This window comes from Protopterus annectens, chromosome 1.part0 (genome assembly GCF_019279795.1).
Source record: "Protopterus annectens isolate FY-2018-M chromosome 1.part0, PAN1.0, whole genome shotgun sequence".
NCBI classification, from domain to species: domain Eukaryota; kingdom Metazoa; phylum Chordata; order Ceratodontiformes; family Protopteridae; genus Protopterus; species Protopterus annectens.
The window spans coordinates 1,686,618,923-1,686,645,395 of record NC_056725.1 but is presented as its reverse complement, the minus strand read 5'-3'; the positions used below and the strand labels follow the sequence as shown (position 1 = coordinate 1,686,645,395).

General features: G+C 37.6%; 1 protein-coding gene across 4 annotated transcripts in view; it reads left to right on the top strand.

The window, feature by feature from the left end:
- GRAP2 (GRB2 related adaptor protein 2) overlaps positions 1-26,473 on the top strand; it is an 874,362-nt gene that overhangs the window by 411,303 nt on the left and 436,586 nt on the right. For all 4 annotated transcript variants that reach the window (XM_044068624.1, XM_044068600.1, XM_044068617.1 and 1 more), the window contains one exon: positions 5,311-5,421. In XM_044068624.1, the coding sequence (XP_043924559.1) occupies positions 5,344-5,421 (78 nt within the window). In that variant the 5' untranslated portion in view covers positions 5,311-5,343. The remainder of the gene's footprint in view (positions 1-5,310; positions 5,422-26,473) is intronic.

Here is a 26,473-nt window from a genome sequence, read left to right as displayed (position 1 = left end):
AAACACATGTCTAGTGTAAATAGTTCTGCTTAAGTTTTGCAAATATGGTAGGCCGTTGAAGAAAGCCAGCAGATATATGGGCCATTCCAGAGTTAAAAAAATATTCCAAGACCAAAAAAGTTTAATTAATATGCCTTTAAATATTGTCAGACATTTGATTCTGATGTTAATAGCCCATAAAAAGCTTAATATAGTTGAAAGTTAATTTTAGAATTTTCAGTGTAATGTAATGCATCTGACTCTATAGATGTTTACATGAATGCAAGTATGTATGACAGTATGCATGTCTATGCATATGGGTTCACTTCTGATGCTCAAAATACTGAAATATTGAGTTTTGTCAAAATTGCACTTTGTCGAATTTGAGAATGTCGAATGTGCAGTAAGTATTTCCCGGTGTGTGTGTATAGTGTGTTTAAGACGTAGTGGTGTGTGTGTGTTGAAGTTGATGGTTGGTATGTGGTTATGTTCAGAGATGGAGTAAATGTGTAGTAGTTAAGGATTTAGAGTAGGGATGTGCTTTTGTTATATGTTTGGATGTTGTAGGTGCAGTTTAGTGTAGGTGGGTGAGGGTGTGTGTGTATACGTGTCGAGTATGGTGATTGTTTTACATGTGTGGTGTGTATGTAATGGGAGTGTAGGGCTCGTAGAGGAAGGTGTGTTGCTGTCTTTGTGTTAGTGTGACCTCGGATTTGGTATATATTAGTAGGGGAGTGTGGGGGGTAATGTGTTTTGTTGTTGTATTTTTTTTGTTTTATGTAGTTTTATGTCGGGGGGAGGGTTCGGTGTTTTGCATATCTGTATTTTCGTTTTTTGTTGTTGTGGTGTTTCATTCTTCTGGTCTCGAGATACTGAAAATCTGTATTTTATTACTGCATATATATATATATATATATATATATATGCATTTATAAATGCAGCAGAGTGCAGTATCTAACAGCTTTAAAATGTGTTTTCCCTTCTGCTGCTGTACTTTGCCATCTGGCACTGCACTCAGTCAGTCGTTAGCATGAGACTCAGTCTTAATAGTACTTAGGGCTGCTAAACAGAAGCTTGTTAAGCACCTTTCTAATGTCACAAAGGTGATTAACAAGCTTGTCTTTTTGGAGCAGGACTGCAGCCCTCCATGCAGTGCAAAAATCATCAGCAACTATTTATAAAATTTACAGAGAGGTACAAGGCATATAATAGAGTAATAAACTAGTGGAAGTAAAGCTGTGGAAGCTTTTTTTGGAATACAAGATGCTATTCAGCCTGTCTCTTGAAAGGAAGAACATTGCAATTATTTAAGTAAGTGTTATTTTGAATACATTCAGGATAAATAGAGCTGTTATTTCAATAGTTAAGGAGTTTAAAGATGTCTGGGAAAGTTCAGGGCACTTTTCAATAATGGCAAATGTGCATTTTTGCTGTGTCAGTTTAAAAGCAGTATTAGACTGCAAAGTGTGAGGGCTATTTTGTAAAAAAGCATGAAAGCGTATTAACCGGGGGGGGGGGGCAGTTTTAGGGTGCTGAGAAGAATAGAAGCTATTGCTTGTATTGAGAGCCATTTAGCTTTTTGAATTGAGATGCAGTGGTTTCTCTTAGATTTCTAGGTGCATGAATTTTAAAATTTTGCTTTTGGAATGGAAACAAGAAAGATCTTTTCATGTACATGTTCAGGCACTAGATGATTTGATACAATGTAAGTTCTTCTTTCTATACTTACACATATAATAGATTATCTGAAACAATACGAGATCTTAATGTTGTTGTTGTTGTTTGTCTTTTCGACTTTTCCCGGTTAGGGGTCGCCACAGCAGAACTCCGGTCCGGTAATGATTGGCAGTAGGCAGTAGATTTTTTTATGGTGCCGAGTTGCCAGCCTGACGCCCAACCTTCAGCGAATACACGCCCATTCACGCATGTCTTTTGGAGGCCACTCGACCGTGGGGAGGACATGCAGACTCCACACAGAAGGCACTCCAGCCCAGAATTGAACAGGAGAACCTCTTGCTGTGAGACAACAATGCTACCGCTGTACCACCGCGACTTTCTTAATGTGTTTGTTAAATACAAGATTTTCTTCACCAGATTATTTGTAATAATGGAAGATATTCTTTATGTACTTGTGAATATAATAAATTATCTGGAATATTGCAATATCTTTTTCATGTACACACTTGTGCGAAAGCTCTTGCATTATTGAGAAGGTCAGCAGGTGTCAGAATTTGTCACATCACTTGTGTACTGAACTCCCTACAACTCAAGTACACATATGACACAGGCATAGTACACATGGGTGTAAATGATTACAGACTTGCCTCTATGGAACATATGCAGAGAGACATGATGGAGCTCTGAGTATGTGTTTAAGGCTGGTATGATGTTAGCATTAAGCAGCACTCTGTCACAACCAACAATGATATCACAATATGAACAAAGAATTATTGACTTAAGCAAATTGGCTTAGCTTCTGGTGTCATTAACAATATATACCTGCATGGGACATGACAGCTTTTATTAATTGAAACAGGTTAGCGCTTTCACAGATGGTGTTCTGCTTGATGCACACACTTGATAGTGCATGCGACTCTGTTTTATTAGAGTTTTAGAATTTGTGGTGTTTTTAATAACTTGTATTTTGCTGATTTTGTATATCATGAAAGCTGCTTTTAGCAACATACATATGCATTTAGAATGAATATTTTAAACATTTTTGTTACTGTGAAGTTTTACTTAAGTGTTTGAATGATGTGATTGTAGTATACTATCATGATTGGTCAATTCATGCATTTTAAGCATGGTTCTACATAGCGGTTAGTTAATGGTTTGAGGAAGCAGAACACTATCCCTGCAAGTGCTAACTTGTTTCATCTAATAAAAGTTTTTTATGTTTGGAGTTTAAATCATCTGTTCAGCCGTGTCTGGAAGGGGTCTTCTACTTTGTTGGATTTTGTTGTTGTTTTAGAGACTCCAACCTTTACTGAGTGGTCCTTGGTATATTTTTTGTATCTTTTGTAACATAAACAGGATTATGTTGGAGGGATAGGTATGTACTGTAGATAATATCACATCTGTGGAACCATCTTCAAATCTGTATAAAGCAAAACACTTCTATTACCCTATTCACACATAATTTTGATGACTGGGTGAAAATCATAAATTCACCCCCAGTTTAGACCTAATGTCTCTCAAGGGAAAGGGCAACAAGTAAATGTCCCAGCATATCCTTCTTTTACCCACCTCTGGGTTATTCATTCACAAACTGTAAGACTAGGATGCTTAACATTGTCACACATAATAGCCTAGTAAGTACCTATGAACACTTGTACCTGTGTACTACATTATCTGGACTGATACAAATCTTCATGAACCTGTGTACCAGATTATCTGGAGTAATATAAGATCTTCATTAACCTGTGTACTAGATTATCTGGAGTAATACAAGATCATCATTAACCTGTGTACTAGATTATCTGGAGTAATACAAGATCTTCATTAACCTGTGCACTAGATTATCTGGAGTAATACAAGATCTTCATGAACATGTGTACTAGATTATGTGGAGTAATACAAGATCTTCATGTACTAGTTTTAAGTGATAGAAGATCTTCATGTACTTGTTCATTTGCTAGATTGCCTCATGTAATGCAAATGTCAGTAACAGGGCTCTTCTTTTTCAGTGCATGTCAATGCTATGTAGTCATTCTGTGGGCTTCATAACCTAGAATGACATCCTGGTGATTCTGCTCTGTCTAGCTAAATCACTACAGCATGCAGATAGTAACATGATAGCCAACTGCACAAAATTTAAATGTGACTGAGGTTGCTACACTCAGAGTTGATACTTGCCTAGAGGTTCAGTGACCTCAGAGTCAATGGTGCAGAGCTCATCAACCACATGAAATTAAAAAAAAAAATCAGAGTTCAAATCTATATTGATTGCACTACTTTTGATCTACTGAATCATTTCTGCTCCTCAAACTATCGATCTTTCCAAGTATAATTGTTGAACTATAGATTTAAACACTGAAATTCATGCTTTTTATGAAAAACATGTCTTTGTTTTGCTAGAAATGAAAGAAGTTCAGTGCAATAAATTACTCTGAAGTGTGAATGGACAATGGGCTCCTATTTAATGTTAATATTTCAAGGGTAGTAAAGAAAATCAAAAGAAATGGTGACGTATATTGATAAACTATTTACTTTTTGAGTCAGATGTTACAAGTCAACCACACAAGTCTTGCTCTTTTGAGTTTTTCTTTTTGGTACATTATCTATGTTTAAACCTATCTACATTTATGCTTGACAAGTTAGAAACAGAACTGTAAATTTTGCCATAAGCCATCATATCATGAATCACTGCTGTGTGCCTGTAAAAGAGTTTGTCTTGAACAAATATCAGATGAGGCTGTGCTTGGTATCCACAATCTATTAAAGAAGCACAAGGTAGAGTATTAGAATTTGTGTTCTTTATACATGTGAACCCCAAAATCCTCTCTACTAAGAAAGCAAGAATCATCTAGTAATCACGTTTCAAGTTGTCCATGGTAAAATAGATTTAGAAATGGGCTCATTCAATCTTGAGTTTCCAAAATATGGAGTGAACTCTGTACAAATAAGAAGAATATATATCTGAAGCAGCTTAAGATCTAGGGCCTTGTACCCTTTTAAATCAATATACCCTTTTAAATCAATGTACAATCAAGGAAGGGCAACTACCAAATAGGTATTATCCTTTTATTTTAGCAATGTTGATATTAACTTTAGTTTCTATGATTGGCGTAAAGGTATGACAATGTGATATTTCTATTAGCACTTAGTTATTTTATGTATTTATTTATTTATTTGTTTATTTATTTGCCACTTGTTGAGCAGGTAAGTGGGTTGCTTTACACTTTTCAGCCATGCCTTAGGCTGATATCCACTAAGAAAGCAATACATCATATATAACTACTATATAATCAAATGCAAGTTTATTAGCTTGAGAAGTTTTTGCTTACATTTGTAATTGGCATAAATGTGAGCGTTGTATTTATTTGCTAAATGTTCTTTGAACTTTTCTTCTTGGTTCTGCACTAAAGATGATCTATGCCCAGTGGACAAATATTTATCAAGAGACATTTCAGTAGGGTTAGTTTATATATCCCATGTATGATTTTCAGATCTTTTTGATTGTAACTGTCTTTCATAACTTATTCATCTGCATAATCCAAGCCAAAGCAACTCAATAGTAAAGCTGCTATTTACCAGATAGGTAATATTGTTATCCTTCTGTCATTGACAGTCTTTCATTCTCTGTCTCCCTTTCTGAACATGGTTTTGCAGGGTTGACATTTAAGTGTTGCCTTTGGGACAACCATGGAAACCCAGGCAAAGTATGACTTCAATGCGAATGGTGAAGACGAGCTAAGCTTCCGAAAAGGAGACATTCTGAAGGTAACCTCTTTATTTACATTAAAAAGAAGGTTATAATTCCCAAATCATTTATCTGAAGTAATAGATAAAAGCAGAACTGAATTCTTTATTACGTCTGAAGAAGCAGATTGTAACACCGTGAAAACGCTTACGTTTTGTTCTGTTCTATTAAACCATCATTTATTTTATGTCTGGATATCCTTGGGCATTTTTGTCGATTAAAATTATTTGCTTGATAATTCATTCAAAAAGATGGTAAAAGCAGACTGCCGGTGAGTATGTGAACAACAACTGTTTTACTTGCATCCAGAATAACTGGTATGACAAGCATAGCAGATTTAATCTAAGTTCATAGGTTCTTGGGTTCATAGGTGTATACTAGGCTAACGACCAGTTGGGCCATTATAATCCTAGCTGCACAGCCTGTGACCCACAAATTTGATTTATGTAGGGGGTGATTTACTGACTGCCTCTGTCCATCAGAGACATAGGAGCCAGACCAGGGATGAATTTTAAGTTCCCCATCTATTGGTCCAAGTTGCATTTAAAAAGGTAAAGGGAGGACCTCTGCTTCACATGAATGAAGAGCCTATTCCACAGAATGGAAATTCTCTGAGAAACATATCTGTCTGTCCAACATGTCCTATTTATGTCACAAGCAAAATGTAGGTCTTTTAATCTAGTAGTTCTGATGTTGTTTGTTTTGCAGATGTACAAAAAGTTCATTAAAACAGAGTCCAGGGATGCCCTGTATGCCAGGCAAAGATCACCTCTCAGAAGTCTGTATGAAACCGATTAAAGAGACAGGGCTTTCAGGTGATCAGTGTGGCACATTGTGTTTACTCCTTATATTCATTTTGTACAATGTGGACATTCCAGTTGTTGAATATGTCTGGTCAGATACATAACAAAGAGGGTATTATAGTCTATGATGGGCCTGATGAGGGCTGGCTATGGTGCTATGATGATCTCTCTGGACCTTGATGTCATGTGCTTATAGGCTGAGCAACATAGAATGATTTTCTTGCTACCTTGGAGACATGCTGATCAAAGGCCAGGTGACTGTCTACAAGAGTTCCCCAATCCCTGACTAGTAAATCAACTTTTATGGGTGTTTCATTGATAATGTAATTACCTGGCGTGCTAGACTTTTCAAAGGTAGTGTAATGCATTTCTTGGTATTGAGTTTTAAGCCATAGCTTTGGCGCCAAGTGTTTGTCTGTATTAGACCTTTCTGAAGGCAGTTCTCATATTGGGGGGGGGGATTCAATAACTGCTCCCAGTTTGCAATCATCTGTGAACTTAGTCAGCCAAAAGCCATTGATATTAGCATTGACATCTGAAAAGTAGATGCCAAAGAGGAGTGGGCCCAGCATAGAGCCCTGGGGGACTCCACTGGTGACTGGCCTCTTTGTGGAGATGGCCTCACCTATTTTAACCTCCTACGTTCTATCAGTGAGCCAGCTAGCTATATGATGTCTTATAAAGGGGTTTATACCTAGTTCCATAAGTTTGTTGACGATGCCCGACTGGGGTATTGTATCAAATGCTATAGCCAGATCTAGGTGTGGAGTATGTACGTTTTTCCCCTCATCCATTGCCTTAGTGACATTTTCATAGAAGTTCACCATATTCAATAAACATGACCTTACTTTGACAAAGCCCAACTGGGATGGATTCATTGTCTGGAGGTCTCCTATGTCCTTGTTGATGATTTCTATGATAATTCTTTCCATAGCTTTGCAAATAAGACTAGTCACACTAATGGGTCTGTCCTTTCCAGTATCTGTTGAAGATCCTCAGTTATGAAGGGGGATGACCATTGCAGTCCTCCATTCATGTGGTAGAAGCCTGTTTTAATACTATAGTTAAATAATGACTCCAGGGCTCTTGATAGTCATATTTTAGACTATTCAGGAGGCATCCTGGGATGTTGTTGGGAGTTGAGGCCATGTTCTTGGCTTTAGTGAGAGCAGTCAGTACATGCTCCCTAGTTATAGCTGGAGGTGTTATGTTTGATGGTATTTTTTTTGGGGGGTGGGGGTTTGGGGTGGGGTGGTACATTTGGAACTGAATTTGTCCATTAACAGGTTCATGATATCTCCAGGCTTGGTGAATGCGGCACCATTAACCACCAGTTCAGCATTGCCATGTGCTGCCCTTGAGGTTTTAGATGTAGCTGCAGAAGGCCTCATGGTTATCCTTCACCTGGGAGGCTATCTTAACCTCAAAGTTGGCTTTGCTTGACCAAATTAGCCCTCTTAGTTGTCTATTTACTTTGAGAGAGTTTCTATATTTATGAGAATTGCCCTTCCTGATTTCTGCCATATTCTTTCCTTTTCTTGTATATTCTGTTTAATTTGGGATGCCACTAATGTGGTTTGTTTCTAGGTCTAGTCCTGGACTTACTTCTGGTAGGTAGAGCCACTTCTATGCAGTCATTGACATGGTTGTACAGAGCTTCAGGTTGCAATTCAGCATAGACTGCTGAGTTCTCTGGGTTTGTAAGGGCCTTGAGTTTTGACAATCCATTACTTAATGAAAGGTAATTTGCCTTGGACTAGTTCCTAACTGTTACTGGTTTTAATGGCGTTATGGAGTTGATTTTGATTTCAAAGAAGACATCTTTATGGTTGGACCTTAAGATGTTGGGGGGGGGGGGGCAGCATTCTCCTATATTTCTAAACATGAGGTCCAGTATGTTGGAGCATCTAGTGGCTGTATTCACTATTTGGTCAAGGGAGCTTGTGTTTACAAAATCCAGGAATCTCTGTGCCTGTAGATTTGAGGCTGTGTAGGATTCCCTGTCTGTAGAGTTGTAATTGAAGTCTCCCTTGTGTAAGGTGTTAGGTTGGATGGTAAGTATTTCCAGTAGGCCCAAGTATGCATTGTGAGCTTGTTAGGACATGGAGGTTGATATATTGCTGGCTAGGATATGGTATGGTATTTTGTCTATGGTAAACTACATGGAGGAACTCCAGCACATCATCCTGTTTGATCACCTTAGAGGTATGCTTGTTACTGATGTATATTAAGACACCTCCCCCTTTAACCCTTTTCTGTGCAGCTACTGGTATAAAAGTGTGGAAGGCACTGAAACCTTGCACTGCTGGGTACTCTGTGCTGCTTTAAACAATGTCTGGGTAACTGCACAGATGTCTCTCTTCACAAGTGTGAGGAAGGCTTTGAGGGAGTGTAGTTGTTTTTTTGTTTTTTATTTTTTTCTTTAGGCTCCTGGCATTGAGCAGTAACACCTTGAGGTTCAGTTGAGTTGATTTTGCTATGTCGATAGGTTTATCAATATGGCATTGCTATAAAAAGGCACTATGGGTGAACAAAGTTTTAGCCAGTATTTGAAAGCCTAGAGAAGAGAGGTGAATACTGTTCTTGGCAAAGCAATGTGGTCTGTTCACCATGTCCTCCCATGCTGACAAATATTGGGTCCCCTTAGAATGACACCAGACAGCCACTTGTTGAAATCAATCAATTTTTGCTCATATTGTGGCATCATCCTTGCTGATGGCAATATGCTGATCAGTACCAGCAAGGTTCATACCATGAGACAAATAGTCTGAAAGCTCTACAATATAAAAAAATGAACAAGCACAGGATTCTGAAAACTGTCATGATAGGTGTTTTTTTTGTTTTTTTTTTTTCGGCTGCAAAGCACTGATATTTGTTCTGAGCTGTAAATAAGTTTGTTTTATGCACACTACTACATATGGATGTATGTTAATTAGCTATTATTACACAGATATATATTTATAGTATTCTAATTAGATAATGTTTATGGTTAGATGGCTGTGTTTATTTTCTGGCATCCACCTAGTTACCTCTTTTTACTTACCTACCTATCTATATGATTTTAGTTCTTCTCACAGACCTGACGGAGGCTTTATTTCATTAGTTAACCCGAAAGCAATTTTACTTAAAAGTCAGTCTTTTTATATGTATATTATGCTTTTCTTAATATCTGATTTTTGAATGGGGGTTGCAGATAGATGGGAGGTATTTTCCTTAACTAGGATTTAGTTTGATCTAATCAGTAGTAGTGTGAGGGGGTGGGTGCTTGCTGGCCTTAAATGCACTTTTACAGCCCTGTTTATATTTGCCTGGAATAGGTTGGTTTAAAATTAAACAATACCTATATTTTCCACACCTACTTCTAAGTGTATAAAAGCTGATAACTTTAACCTTGTAAAGTATTTCTGAGTTTTTTGTTACTGAGATCACTTGTTTGTGACAAATAAAGGTTTGTTGCTTTGGAAAACTACCTGGGTTTCATGATTTTCTGAAGTTTAAAGTCTACCAATTTTTCAGTTTTTTTTTAAAGCTCCATAATGCCTCTCTTCATATAATCCAGGGAAATACATCTCAGGTCAGTTACACTTACATGGACTATGATGGAATCATACTGGCACCTGTGGTATAATGACTTGCACATATGCATAATTTGGCAGATTCTGGCTCCAGATAAGAAATGAACAGTCTTCTTCTGCTTGTTCAGCCTGATTAGAAGGCATCAGGATATCTTACAATGGAGCTCCCTATAATGAGAGGCCTGGGAAGTGTTTTTGCTTGGTTTGGGGCTACACTGAGAGTGACAGTAGGTATGGTGGTGTTTTTTCTGAGTGTCTTTGGCTTGCTGAGGCATAACTTTGACAATAGGTGATCTAGGCAATCTTTGTTGTTTAGGATGGTTGCTTTTAAGTGCCTAAGCATACATTAGTCTATGTGTGTGTTGTGTACCATGTGAGGTGGGTATTGACTCCCAACTAGCTGCTCTAAGCTTGTTGGCACACAAGGTGTTTGTGCTAGATTGCTGCTTTACAGGATATGGATTTATGAACTATTCTTTCTAGCTTTCTAGTTTGCTACTACACAGGGCACTGCTAACCCATGAAAACACACAACATGTAGGAAGCTAGCTAGAGAGTAATCCAATCAAATAAAGGCAATATTGGAGCACTTTGAGAAACTTTAGCTTAAAGTGCTAGTGGGGGATGGGGCAGGCACAGAATGCAACTTTAAGAAGCAGAGCAGAAATATAACTAACTAATGAGCTTTCTGGCCAGTAAAATGACTGCACTGTGAGTCCTTTTGTGTATTTCCCACCGCAGATAAATCAGACAACGCCTCCTGCCACAAGATGAAAAAACACAGTAGGAGATATCCACAACTGCAATGCTACCACAAACCACTTAAGCTGGAAATTCCTGGCTGAATGCAATTTTAAGAGAGTCTTATGGTAGTAACAGTGTGAGGAAGAGCAATTTGTTTTACAAAAAAAAAATCACTGAAATACACACACAAAAGCAGAAAACAGTAGTGATCACTCAAAATAGTGTGATTTAGCAATCAGAGAGACTTTACTTTGCCTGGATGCACTGGATACAAGTAAAAAACGTCTGCAATGAATGCAGGCTAGGACTCCAAGCTTTGCTGAGCTCCTGGAAACTGAGCAGGAAACGATATGTAATAAAGGAGGTTTACTCAAGATCAATACTGGTTTGCTGTCTGAGCACTCAGTATCACAGATATGTGGAAAACAATGGGTGAGAAGAGTATATAAATAGCTTATACAATAGTCCATAGCAATGAAAGCGGGGAGAGAGTAACTTTGGAAATCAAATTATCATAAAGTTTGAAGGCCACAGACATAGCCTAATTATAAAACAACACCAGCAATAAGGGTGGGAGGATTGGGGAAAACCAACTAAGCTAGCTAGAGAGGCATACAGTCAAGTAAAGCAAATATTAGAGTTTTTAAGAAAGTTTAGCTTAATGTGTTAGTGAGGGATGGGGAAGACACAACATGCAACTATAAGCAGGTAAAAGATAAGCAGAATATAACAGCACTAAAGCTCAAACTGGAGCAGAGACAATTCTCTCACTATTGACCTAGTACAATTTAAGGCACCACACTATACAGAAATGTACCAGTAACACTGTTTATATAAAAAATACAGTAATGATTAAGGTACAAATTTGTTAGCAGTAATAGTATGCAGTTCTGCCACAACTGTGTGTTAAACTACAAGGCTTTGGCCCAGCAGGGTTTAAAATACAAACAAATAGCTTTACAAGTAACTCTACTTGTGGAAATAGAAGTGCAGAATAATGCAGAAACACAATATTCCCACAGCTGTTAATAAACAAGACTTGGGTCTTAAAAATCTTAAAAATGCAATCAGATGGAACAGAGCAGAAATGTACAAAGTATTATTACCACACAAGTCACTAAGTGCAACTCAAATATTTAAGCAGAACTGAAATAATTTAAATAATTCAACTCTTTCTCTATTTCCAGAACTGAAAATAATTTAAATAATTTAACTCGCGCTTTCTCTTTCCTTTTTGTAAAGCTAACTAGTTACTCACCTCTCCAATTCTTGGATAAAAGATTCTAGATGAGGGTAGCTCTTTGCTGAAAGTAGGAAGCTAGCTAGAGAGTAATCCAATCAAATAAAGGCAATATTGGAGCACTTTGAGAAACTTTAGCTTAAAGTGCTAGTGGGGGATGGGACAGGCACAGAATGCAACTTTAAGAAGGTAAAAGATAAACAGACTATAAAAGCACTGAAGCACAAACTGGTGCAGCAATGACATTTTCAGGCTAGCAGCATCCTGTGTTGTTGCATATGATGACCCTTCAGTCATGTGAAAATGGCAAATATTGAGCTTTAATTTTAATGGTTAAGTAAATCCAAATGTGTCTAATAAAAAGGTTGGTTAAGTATATTAATATAGATAGTCCAGTATAGCTGTGCACTGATAACTGTACGAATTCTCCATTTAATGTTGCAAGTCTAACAGTCAAATACACAAAGAAATATTATCTACATAATGAAAAGTTTAAACATCTGGTGTTAAACAAAATATTAGCAATATACAGACTAATTACATTCAGTATTTAATACATGAATTTTGTGAATTCCACATATTATTAATCCAGATGGCTTTGCAAAGCTGCAATGTTAATAACTTATTTAAGAAACTGCTAACAATTTCATTCATGTTAATTTGTAACCAAACATATTTGCTATCTTTCATGTGTTCCCCGTGCATGGTGTATTTGCCATCCTTCGTGTATTCCCAGTGCATAGAGTATTTGTAACAGCAGAACATATTTAATGTTTTGTAACAACAGAACATATTTGCTATCCTTCGTGTGTTCCCAGTGCATTGAGTATTTGTAGCAGCAGAACATATCTGATATCCTTGTGTGTTCCCAGTGCATGGAGTACTTCTAACAACAGAACATATCTGATATCCTTCATGTGTTCCCAGTGCATGGAGTATGGGTCTATATTGAATCAGCGAATGCTTAAAATAGCGAATGCTGATTTATCGACCCTTTAAGAGTGAAAGCTGACAATCCCGAAGACACGGAACAGTGATTTTTTTCCCCAGGGAAAAAAATTGCTGGGCCATTTTTGGAACTTTGCCATTTCCTCCACTGTGGTGCGATCTCGGGGTTGGTATATTTAAGAAGGGGGTGTGGAGGGTAAAGCCCCCCACTTTATTTTGTGTTTTGAATTTTTTTTTTTTTTTTGCAGAACAACATTTTTTTTCCTTGGGGAAAAAACTGCTGTTCTGTGTCTTCGAGATTGTCAGCTTTCACTCTTAAAGGGTCGATAAATCAACGTTCACTATTTTAAGCATTCACTGATTTAACATAGACCCTGGAGTACCATGATTACTCTACTGGTTCAGAGGGAGAACTAAATAGAGGGATCTTTACCAAAGCAGCTTTCAGTGCTGTTAATCTCTACTCTCATGGTAGAGCATAAAATATTGACGCCCTTAAATGGTGACAACAAGTTATAATAGAGTCAAACTCTGTACACACTTTGGATTGCTACAGTTTGTGGGGAGTGGGGCAATGCAAAGTGTATTACAGCTTTTAAAGCTTTTACAAGATCAAAGATACACTTTGTTTCTAGTTGCTGTCTGTGATGATTAGCTATTCCATTTCTTGAACACATAATAGCTACCTTATGATTAGAGATGCAATCGTAATCCTCAGTGTTGTGAGCCATTAAAAGGTGTCTTGTCCAGGGATACCTCGGCTCCTTGCATGTTTTATTATGAAGTCATTCCCTTGCTTTTAACAATTCCTGTATTATGTCATCAACATAGATACCATCCTCTGCAGACTACATTATAGCTGCTTTAGAACACTTGTATACTAGCAGCAATACAACTACTAAAACATAGTACTCAAGGGTATACCTAGGCATACACATTGTACTCAAATTAGTACATTTTATTTCATGCATCTCTTGGAAGCTTAATTTATCAAAGGGCACAAACTATTTCAAACATTTTAGAGTGAGTAAATTAAGCACAAAGCTGTGAAAACATGCTGGTATTGTCTGGCATGAGTGCACCTCTAAAGTAGTCATTCTGTGGTTTTAAGTGTCAACAGCTGAAAATAATGGTCTCTTTACTGTGTGTATGGGGCACTGTTTTGAGCACTGAGTAGAGTTTTAAATTAAATGATACATGTTGATTGCAATAACAATGGGTTTGAGTACAAATTATGAATTGGTGGTTACATCATTGACAATGTTAAGACAACCAAATATAATACCATCTACTGGGGAATGTAGAAAATGCTACTCAGCAGAACTTGATAATGAGACATAGAGGGAGAAACATGTGGTTGTGCAAATTTTTTGTCTCCCAAGGGTGTACTGAACTGTGCTGAACACATGCCACATTAAAGTAGTAGGACCCCTTGGAGGGGACAAGAGGAGGAGAAGAACAGTCTTGCAGTACTGTGCTCACCTGTTTTTGTAGATGAGGCAGACCACAGCAAGCAGTAGGATGTAGAAGGACAAACTTCAGGAAGCATGAAATCACTGTAAGACTTAATATGAAAGACCTCCTAAAGAAATAAATAGGAAATATAGATGCCTGTAAAAAAAGACGCATTCAAGGACCATCTATGCTGAAGGAGAAGGGGCAAAGATGCCTTCATGTTCAACAGGAGAAATTAAAATGGTAATTTTGAGAAAAGGTGAGGCATGTAAGTAAGAGAGGAGTATGCTAATTATGGAAGCAAAGAAGACAGGAAGGCAGTAAGTGATTGAAAAAGGCTTCTTAAGGTACGGCAGGAAATGTAAGACCAATACGACCAAACTGAACGCGAGGTGTAAGATACAAATGGATGATCAGACCTGACAGGACAGATACAGACCCAGTTAAGCTATGTTCACAGTACACAAGGGGATTTACTGCTAAGTCAAGGTGTGTAAGAGAAAGGAGGAAGTGTGAACAAGTGAGTCTGTTTCTACAAGGAAGGATGTATTGCAAGGGTTTAACAATATTGGTGAGGTCAAAGTTGGTATGTCTGCTCGATGAATAACACCTTTGGATGCTACAGAAAAGGCAGAGGTCCTATAACTAGTGCTTCATTGAGGGATAGCTAAGTGACACTGATATACTCTTCCATAAGCAGAAAGCTAGGAGTGATCTAAGAAACTTCTACCCCATTAATTTTACTTCTGAGTGGGCAGGAGCAGATAATGAAGGAGTCATAAGTGTTTTTTTAAATGTGATAAGTGTCATGCATTTATTTCAGAAATGTTTTCGCACACCAACTTAATCCAGCACTATGACTTCATCATGCACAGCCAGAACAGGGAGCATTCAGTCAACATTATAATCTGAAACCTCAGCAGCATGCTCAATATATAAGCATCACAAGGTGAATGATCGGGAATAAAGAAAACCTGCGTAATGTGCCTACATTACTGGGACAAGAACTGCTTAGCAGGAGCAGCAAAGAAGTCCTGGGATGCATAGAGAAAGGGGTCCTTAGTCCCATGTCAAGCTAAGCATACTTTAAAGGCATAGTCAGTAAACCAAAGGCTTTCATGGAAAATTTGTATTTAATCCCATGGCTACCACAGTACTATATTTGTTTCAGCTTTATTAAACTATTGGATCAGCAACATTTCATCAAAATGTCAAACACATAATGCACAAGGCTGCAAATCTTTGACTTAACATTACACACAGCACTTTAACATGTTAATTAACAACCTTTAGAGAACTGTAAAAATAAAGTCCAAGCATCATAATCTGCCTATGGAATGTATAGCATTCCAATGTATACCATGGTGTATCTCATACAAAACAAAAGATTTACATGGGGTCTCACGGCCAAATTTTGATTTCCCTGTGAGTGATCAAGTCACTGGTTTCACAAAAATGAATATCAAAACTGGTGATTCAAAAACAGTAAAAAAAAAAATAATAATTTTTTTTGTTTGCAGGGGGAAACCAAACCCTTGAAAAGTATGCTACCAGGTCAAAGAATGGTGAAAGCAACTGCAGTGTTACATTTTTGACCTAAAGCCACCCATCCATCAATGCTTTAATGATCTATAACTATGGCCTATATTTTTAGCCTTTAAAAATAATAGTGCAAGCTATGCAGCATACAGTTTGTACCCATGTGTAATCAAATGAAGCAATATTTTATTTTTATTTTTATTTTACATTTGTTGACCGGGATAGTCCGACTGGATGCATGTCCATTTTCAGCGGAGGCCCGGGGAGAAAAGCTCCAAGGGTAAGCAGATACAGCATTACATAATATCAGCATTACATATTACAAACAGGCTATTTACAGAGATTACATAAGTAAGCAAGTTAAACAAGTTCCACAGGTTACAGTTAATCCTGAGCACAAGTCAGGATTAAATTAAATTACACAGTAAACTGGTCAACAGATTTTTGCACATTCGAGTTAGCCAGGCTTGATACATTGACATAGCCAGTTAAGTGACAAATGTTGTTTGAGTCTAGTGTTAAATTGACCTAAGGTGGACAGTAGGGTAATATCAGCTGGAAGTGAGTTCCAGGATCTACTTACAGTGTTTGCAAAGAGAGAATCACCGGCTGTGTTATTAAATTTGCTAGTCTGAATTAGTAGTTTGTTAGAGGATCGAAGCGGTCTAGGATTGTTATAGGGGGTGATAATATTTTTAAGTGCAAGAGTATTGTCCGGATTATAGAGGATTTTATAGGCCATAATCAGTTGGTTATACTGGAGTAGGCTGGGTAGTTCAAGTCACCCAAGCTGATTTAGATTTATGCAATGATGTGTCCTAAAAGGCAGCCCAGTGGCAAATCTGGCAATGTGGTTGTAGCAAATTGAGAGTTTGTTAAGGACAATTTTACTTCAGGATGCAGTATCTAGTCATTACTTGACATGCTAATGATTCAGGAATTCAGAATAGTAAGATGTAGAGCAGACATACAATGTGAGTAATATAATTTGCTTTATTGTAAAGACTGGGAATTATCCAGACCTGAGGATGCTGATTTTTTTAAGAAAAATAGTATCATATTGCAAAACAGTTAACATTGGTGCCTCGCAGCACTTGGTTCTTAATTTCATTTCTCAGCTGCCTGTCTTGTGCATAGTTCACCCTGTTTCAATGTGGGGTTTAGCTGGGACTCTAGTTTCCTTCTGCATGATCTGACAAACATGTAGTAGGTGAATTGGTAATTCTCCAAACTGCACATAGGTGTGTGTGTGTGTGTGTGTGTGTGTGTGTGTGTGTGTGTGTGTGTGTGTGTGTGTGTGTATCTTCATTCAAGTATGTGTAACTCTAAATGTATACATCTGACAATAGATTGGGATGTGGTCTGAAATTATTTTCTCTGCCTTGTGCCCTCTGAATACTGGAATAGAGTCCAGCTCCACCATGGCCTTAAACGGAATGAAGTGGTGATTGGAGAACAAATTAAAGAAAAAAATATATCAGACCTTTGTCTCACATGTCTCAGATGTGGATACTCTACAAAAGGGCCTTACAGAAACAGATGCTTGGTGCCAGAGCCATGGGCTCAAGCTCAATGCCAAGAAATGTATAGTTATCCCCTTTAGGAAAAAACATGTACCCATGAATTACCACGTAGGTGGCAGTACACTAAGCACCAAAAGTGTGATAAGAGACTTAGGGACACAGGTGGACAGTGGTCTCACCTTCAATAACCACATCGCCACAACAGTCAGGAAATCCTTTTATGTGGCACCCCCTCATCACTAAGGGCTTTTCATCAAGAAAAAAGGAGGTCATTGCCCCACTGTACTCATCCCTCATTAGTCCCATTATAGAATACAACGCCCCATTTGGTATGTACCTCTCAAGACCTCTGCAACAACTGGAAAGGCCACAGAAATAACTCACTAAAAGAATCACAGGCCTAAAGCAGATGCCCTTTGCTGACTGCCTTAAAAAACTCCAGCTATACTCTGTCGCATATCGTCTACTCCGAGGCGATCTCTGCTTAACATACAAGGCCATGTCAAACCCAGAGTTGTTGGACATGCTACACTTAAAGAAATACCAATCCCTCAGAGCTACATGCTCCAGGGATCTAAATCTTGCCATCATAATAAACAAAACATGCTGGAGGGATAGGTTCCTGACCCAGAGACTCCCCAGACTCTGAAATAGACTGCCCATACATGTCAAGCAGAGTGCCTCTTTGGCCCTCTTCAAAAGGAACCTTAATGATTGGATGGGAGAAAAGAAATTCACCCTGGGGATCACGTCAGTCGCCCTACTAGACAGGGGTCCAGAAAAGTAAATAGTGCGGGAAGAAATAGCCAGGGAATTGTTATGGCTAGGCTTGTATAGGCCCTAGGGTCGATAGCCTAGTACCAACCTATGAACCTATGGTTTGGAAATTTTTTGCATTAATCCTATTAGGCAAAATGTATCCAAAAAGGTGCCGAGTTATAGTATGGGTCCTAAATAAAAAAAATTGTTGTCGTATGGCATTTACTCTTCCGAGATATTTATTTTCTTTTATTTTTGATCTTTCTCTAACTGAAGTCTGTCTCAAAATTGGAGAAAAGCCCATTGCATTTAAAAGCCTTAGGGTTCTTTTGAGGCATGGACCTGTAAAATGCACAAGTATATATATGATTATATATAGAGAGGTGTGTTACAGTTTGTATCTATGGAGAAGCAGGCTACTAAATTGTTTTCCCTAGCAGTGCAAGCTGTTGGAAAATCTATAAGTGTGATGCTTCTCCATTTTGCCACACGTGACGTGGACCTTTATGATCTGTGGCCCTATGATAGCCATTTTAAGGTAAAACCTATTAAACTATAATAAACAGTTACTGTGATTTTGAAGCTAGACATTGCATGTTTCTATTTGAGCTAAAATGCTGTGAAAAGCTAACCGATGTATATTGTGCTAGTATTGTTAGTTTTTACATAAAGCATTTTTTTATTTAAAACATTTGTGATGCACAACAATTTTCACAATACAGTATGATTTTGGTTTTTGCTGTAACTCAGTTGCAATTAAATGACATATCTTTGTATTTTTAAAGAAAATTTTTTCTTTAAATTCTGCCAAGCAGTTGTTACATAATAGCTGACTATTTGTAATGTCTCTTGCCAGAGTGATTAGTTGCATAGCAGTTTTGAAAGAGAACAGTTGGTGTTTATAGGTTCATATGTTCATAGGTTCCCAGGTGTATGTAGATAAATAAATACATATGTTTATATTGGGTAAATGTCATTTCATCTAAAACTCAACTTATCTAAACACAACTATCTAAATTCATTTCATATAAACTAGCAAAATTCAAAATAAAAGTAGAACAAATGATTTTGAGCATTGTAAAATGATTTTTTTATCACTGCTATGAATTTTCTTCAAGCTGTATGAAAATTATTGCAGTTTCCTTTATTACAGAGCGCTGGATTATGTAAACTTCTGGTACACTTCTGGGGCAGATTCCAAAAGACTTGCTGGCAGTGTAAGTCTGCCTTGATTTCAAAAGACTTGCTCTCAGTGTAAATGACTTACTTCGGTGTGAAGCCTGTCTATAAACAGGCTTACTACAAGGACCAAATTCCAAAACACCTGCTCTCAGTGTAAATGGTCCCTTATACTGAGAGGAAGTATTTTGGAATCGGGGTCTAGTTTTTTTTTTCTCTTTTTCCACCATGGTGCAGCCATGGAATTGTTGCATATATGTTAGGTGGTACAGGGCGCTGCTCTCCTGCAAAAAATATTTGGCCTTTTTTTTTTTTTTTATTTTGTTGGTTTACAGGAAATGATAAGTTGAGTTTTAAATGATTTATCATACATTTGTAAATACTTTATATACAGAAAGCAGATAGAAATAAATACATCTAGAGTTCCATTCGTTTGGTCTAATTTTCGATATCTATTACATCAGTGCCTATTTCATTGAGTAATATATTTATTTGACTTTATTTGACTGTGTGCATTTAGTTTTGCGATAGCAGTCTAACTGAATCTTGTGTTAGACTGAGTTACACAGCTATAGCTATGCTGAGATTTGGGTGAACGTTGTGAGATCGACACATGAGATTATGGAAGTTTACTGTTTTCCCCGCTGTTGTGCAGTCTTGGAGGTAAAATATATAACTAGCAGGGGCTATATGAGAGGGAGCAAAAACACTGTTGTATTGACTTATTAATGTATTTTTATTTGTTTTAGATTAAATGGTTTTAGAGGTACTGAAGTTAGTCTAATAGAATTTAGTCATTTCAATGTAGACCCTATATATATATATATATATATATATATATATATATATGTGTATGTATGTATGTATGTATATATATATATATATATATATGTATGTATATATATATATATATATATATATATATATATACTCTGCGGTAGTGGTGCTGTGATAGTTGCTCAGCATAATGCATCAGAGGTTATCCAAGTTCAACTAACTCTGGGCAAAACCGCAATCCAGATTGTAGCTTGCTACAGACCCCCCACCATGCCCCAGGATTCCCACTCCTCTTTTCTTGATACACTGGAAAATATTAAGGTACAACCCAACAATCCTAATAATGGGTGATTTCAACTACCCTACCATTAACTGGGAAAACTACTCATGTACCAACTCTTTTGCTCACCGTTTTCTGGAAATCATCAGTTCCAACGCTTTGGATCAATTTATCCACACCCCCACCAGAGGCAGCAATATCTTAGACCTGGTCATCACCAACATGGGTGACTGATGTTCCACACCAGAGGTCAACTCCTCGTTGGTCAGATCCGACCACAAGCTAATCACCCTAGACATCCACATCCCGCTCTCACCCCCCATTAGAAAAACAACCGTAACAAATTTCTCCAAAGCCAACTTCACGCTTCTTAAGACAGAAGTGGCAAACTTCATGACACCCATGCAGATGGACAATAGAGGTACGACTGCTGAATCCTACACAAATGCACTTTATAAGCACTTACACGAGTGCATGGATTGTGCTATCCCTAACAGAACCAAGATGCTATCCTCTAAAAAAAAAAGGAAGCCAATCTGGTGGTCTTCTGCCATAAACAAACTCTACAACAGAAGAAAGAAACTGTTGCAAAAAAGAGTAAAATCTCACGATTGGAGGAACTCCCTGGTCAGCCTCAGTAAGAAGCTGAGATCCCTCATAAAATCCTCCAAAGCTAGTTATGAAAACAAAATTGCCACTGATTCTAAAGACAACCACAAAGCATTCTATAGCTATGTTAAAAATCTCTATGGCAACACTCAGATCTGCTCTGAGTTACAGCACAATGACACTAAATATACAGAACCAACTGATATTGCCAACATCCTGGCAGACAGGTTCAGTGCTAACTTTACCCCCCTCTCACCCCCTAAAGGGCCCATCTTTATACCGGAAGAATGCAAAGTTCCTGTAATCACGGTTGCACAGGTAAAAACTTCACTCTCCAAAGCCAAGAACACAGCATCCATGGGACCTGACAACATCCCAGGCTGCCTTCTACATGAACTACAGAATGAACTGGCACCCCACCTAAGTACCATGTTCAGTCATAGCCTCACCTCACGCTTTGTGCCCACTGAATGGCGCACCATGACAGTTATCCCACTCTACAAAGGGGGGGCCACAACAGACCCCGGGAACTACCGCCCCATTAGTCTGCAAGGCCATGGAACGTATCATCATGGAACTCCTAAACAAAGACATTGGAGATCTCCAAACCCTGGACCCTCACACAATTTGGGTTTGTAAAAGGCAGATCATGTCTCCTAAACCTGATGGACATCTTTGAAGTAGTCACCAAGGCCATGGATGATAAGGTGGTTCACACAGCCTATCTAGATCTCGCCAAGGCGTTCGACACCATCCCCCACTCTGGAATTATAGATAAACTCACTAAACTAGGTATAGATCCCTATGTCACAAGATGAGTTGCTTACTGAAAGAACCCACACTGTGAAAGTAGCAGGCTCCAAGTCAGACTTCAGACCAGTGACAAGTGGAGTACCACAGGGTTCAGTCCTGGGTCCTCTCCTGTTTGGTATCTACTTCTCTGAAGTACAGGCTAACACAGAAGGTCTTTGGCTAACTAAATTCACAGATGACTGCAAACTAGGAGCCATAATTGAAACTCCTAACGATGTGGACATCCTACAAAAGGGCCTCACTGAGACAGAAGCCTGGTGTCAAAGACATGGTCTCAAGCTCAATGCCAAAAAGTGCATTGTTATCCCCTTTGGTAAAAATTCTCTACCCATGAACTACCACATAGGTGGTAGTCTACTTAACACCGAAAGTGTGATAAGAGACCTTGGGACACAGGTGGACAGTAGTCTCTCCTTTGATAATCACATCGCCAAAGTGGTCAGGAAATCCTTCTATGTGGCACACCTCATCACAAAAGGTTTCTCATCCAGAAAAAAAGAGGACATTGTTCCCCTCTACTCATCACTTATTAGACCCATTATAGAGTACAACGCCCCTTTTCGTATGTACCTCACAAGACATCTACAACAACTGGAAAGGCCTAAAAAATACCTCACAAAGAGGATTACTGGCCTCAAACAGATGCCTTACGCAGACCGTCTCAAAAAACTCCAGCTTTACTCCATCGCATATCGCCTACTCAGAGGTGATCTCTGACTAACATACAAAGCTATGTCAAACCCAGAGCTGTTGGACATGCTCCACTTAAAGAAATCCCAATCCCTCCGAGCTACACACTCTAGGCACCTAAACCTTGTCACCACAATAAACAGAACATGCTGGAGGGATAAATTCCTGTCCCAGAGACTTCCCATACCCTGGAACAGACTACCTGTCTATGTCAAACAGACCTCCTCATTAGCACTCTTCAAGAAAAATCTTGATGATTGGATGGGAAATGGGAAATTCACCCCGGGGATCACTTCTGTGGCTCTGCTCGACAGGGGCACAGGAAAATTATTTTCTTGGGTGGCGAAAGCCAGGGTACATTTTTGGCTAGGCTTGTATAGGCCCTAGGGCCAATAGCTTCGTACCTACCTATGAACCTATAATGTTGTCGCCTCACAGCAAGACGCTGTCCCATTCAATTCTCGGCTAGAAAGTCTTCTGTGTGGAGGCATACGTGAATGGGCATGCCTTCGTTGAAGGTTGTGCATCGGGGCTGGTAACTCAGCACGTAAAAATCCTCTACCAAACATTAGTGGACCAGAGTTCCACTGTGGCGACCCCTAACTTGGATAAGCCGAAAGACGCAACAACATACATACACACTTATTTCCAAAATCTTTATTATGATTTAATGTTTAGACTTTTACTTAGCAATCAAAGACATTTGTCAACAACATAGCATGAATACAAACAGGAAAATATTTGATGCATTATAATACTTAACTTAAACACTATATACAAACAGTGCTAAATGCCTGTATAGATCTTTCATGTATCAAGTTAATAAAAAGTATTAATATACGAAAATACCTTAAAAATTAGATATCTTTCAGTTTAGACTTCTTTGTTAGCTAGGTATGGCTATTTATACACCATTAATGTATTGTAAAATATGGTCAAGGAGCATGCTCCATTATTATATATACATACACAGTCACAATTGTTGGATGAAAAGCGCTTAATTAAACAGTTTGGTTTATTTTCCGACGTTTGTCTTATTTTCGTTTTTTCCTATTTGGAGTCTGTCTTCTGTTTATCATATATACATACACATACAGAGCATTTTTGATGTATTGCATTTTTTCATAGTGCAGTTTAACTTGTTTTCTGTGTTGTAAGTTAACTAAGAAATTTATGAAAAAAATGTTAATGAAAAAAGAACATATTTTTGGAGTTCAAAGGTGAAGTTTTGCTTCAGTGCTGTACCTCTCTATCTTTGTGCTCCATGTATTCCTCGATCTGCTGGCCTCCTCTAATTTATGTTCCGGAAAAAAAAAGTTTCTTTTCTTTGCACAGCAGTAAACTGCTTGCTACAGATGTAACAACTGGCTTGTTACAGGCTAAATTCCACACAAAATGCACTCATTTTTGAATGACGGTATTGGACTAACCACACGGGGAGCACTGAAGCCCTCCAGACCTGACCACAAATTCAGTATCGGTGGTACTGCCAATAGTGCTCCCTGACACCTTGTACCAGAAACAGCTACCCCCTTTGCCCCACCTTAGATATGCCTCTGTTTTCCTTTAAGTGCAACAGAACGATAATTATCAGTTGACCACTTTCTATTTGATTGGTAGAAACTTAACAAATATGTTACATTTCGTCAGTGTGGTTACCTTATTAGATCTGGCTTTGATAGAAAGCACTTCTTATATAGTACATTTTTAATAGAAAACATTATCAGATAGTAAAGCATGATTTGCTTTCTGTTTTGTAAGGGAAATGTCTAGTTTGGAGCAGTAACATTTATGCAATATAAATTTACATATAAGACACTATAATAAAGTGAAGATAAAACATACTGTCCCCTGCTTGTCTATGTAATTTTGATTACCTCAGACAACAATAATCATAATGTATGCTAATTAAATGTCCCTGATTTTAGCCAGATGTCCCTGATTTTCAGGGCTTTGCCCCTGACTCTCTTATCTGGACATTGAGATCCGTACAGCCTTAATTAGTATAACAGCCCTAATTAGTATAACAGGCAATGTCACAGTTCTAGACAAATGAACGCAAGCCTACTTGTAATACATTTGTGCACATTAGTATCACTGTCCTTCTGAATACCACTCCTCTACTCATGCAGATAGTACAGCTTTTTAATAACAGCACAATTAAACATACCATTCCAGGTAGTGAATACATTTTACCTTTACTTTGTATGCTTTCTAATAGCCAAGAGGACTGCAGATATGTATGAAAATAAAATGGTACAATAAATGGTTAGGCCTCTTCAGATAAATCAAATCAAGAAAATAAACAGATAAAAGCAAAATAAACATAACTCTGGAAACATCAGATTTATTCTAAACAGTAAGCATTTCTCTATACCAAGAGTTCTTTAAAGATCTCAAGAGATAAAAAATACCTGCTTGAATAACAAGTAATTACAACACAACACTTCTTGCACCAAAAAAAAAATCAAAAAACAAAACGTGTGACGAAAGGAGGTAATGCCAGCACAGCTATCTGGAATTTTGTAAATAATTATATGTCATCTGTGAATATCATATTGATTTATATATGATCCCTGTGTTACAAATGTATTAGAACTGATGCATACAAGATGCTGGTGTTACAAATGTATTAGAACTGTGTGTCGTGTATATGTCACCACAACAATAAATAGGACTTGCTGGAGGGATAGATTCTTGTCACAAAGACTTCCCATGCTTTCAAACAAGATTCCAGTCTACATTAGGCAGAGCTCCTCGCTAACACTCTTCAAGAGAAACCTTGACGAGTGGATGGGAAACAAGAAAGTTTACCCCAGGAATCACTTCAGTGGCTCTGCTAGACAGAGGCCCAGGGAACTAATCTAAGGGGGCGGCGAAAGCCAAGACATTCTGGCTAGGCTTATAAATGCCTTCAGGCAGATAGCCTAGTACCTACCTAAGAACCTATATCAAACTGATTTGTACAGACGTTTGTGTTGAAAAGATATTTGTAAAGTGCTTGTACTTGAAAGGTATGCACAGTGTGCAAAATCACAACTTTCTGAAATTAGAAAGGGAAATTGATAATAATGCCCTAAGCAAGCATATTAAGCTTATGGGGAAAGATCATGCCTTTAAATTTAGAGTATTACAGAAAATAAAGGTTAATGCAAGAGGGGGAGATATTGTTATGAAGACTAAATTAAATGAATATTGATGGACGGATTAGTTTAGAGCAAAGTACCTGGACTTAATGTTAAAACTAGTGTAAAACCAATTTTAAAATATAAAAGAGAATTTTTATGATATGTTGTCTTATAATTGTATTATTATTGATTGATTGTTTAATTTGTGGTTAAATGAGTGGGCTGGCATCTCTCTCTCTCTCTCTCTCTATATATATATATATATATATATATATATATATATATATATATATATATATATATATATATATATATATATAAATGTGGGCTATATCTCTCTCTCTATCTCTCTCTCTCTCTATATATATATATATGTATGTATATATATATCTGTGTATATATATATATATATATATATATATATATATATATATATATATATATATACATATATGTATGTATATATATATATATTACTTAGATGTGACCAGAGCTTTTTTAGCATTGAAAAAGAGTTATTTTGACTCAAAAGCTTTGCATTTTACTGTTTATGTGAATACATTTTTAAACGGTTAAGTCCTTGCTTGCTTCTTTTTTCTCTCTTTAAAAGTGCAGTTATTCTTCCTTCCAGAAACCTGTATCATTGAACAAGCAAAATGCATAGGTTACATTGTGAAAGCAATATTAATGAATCCTCTTATATATTGCTTTTTGCAAGCATCCGACTTAGCATAACTAAAAAAAAAAATAACTGACTGCACTACTTTGAATAATAAAACAGGAAATAAAATGAACTTAAAAATTAATACAGGAAACTTCAGCTTTATTCTAAAATGGCAAGCACTTTCGTCCACTACAGCCATGACCTCATCAGATGTCTCACTAATTAAGCCACCTGTTTAAATAACAAATACTTGCTCTTCCTGATGCACAATTAGTAAGATTTCTTCTCACAGTATCTATAATGTGGTCCTGGATTCTTATTTTTCATAACATGCATTGTCAAAGGG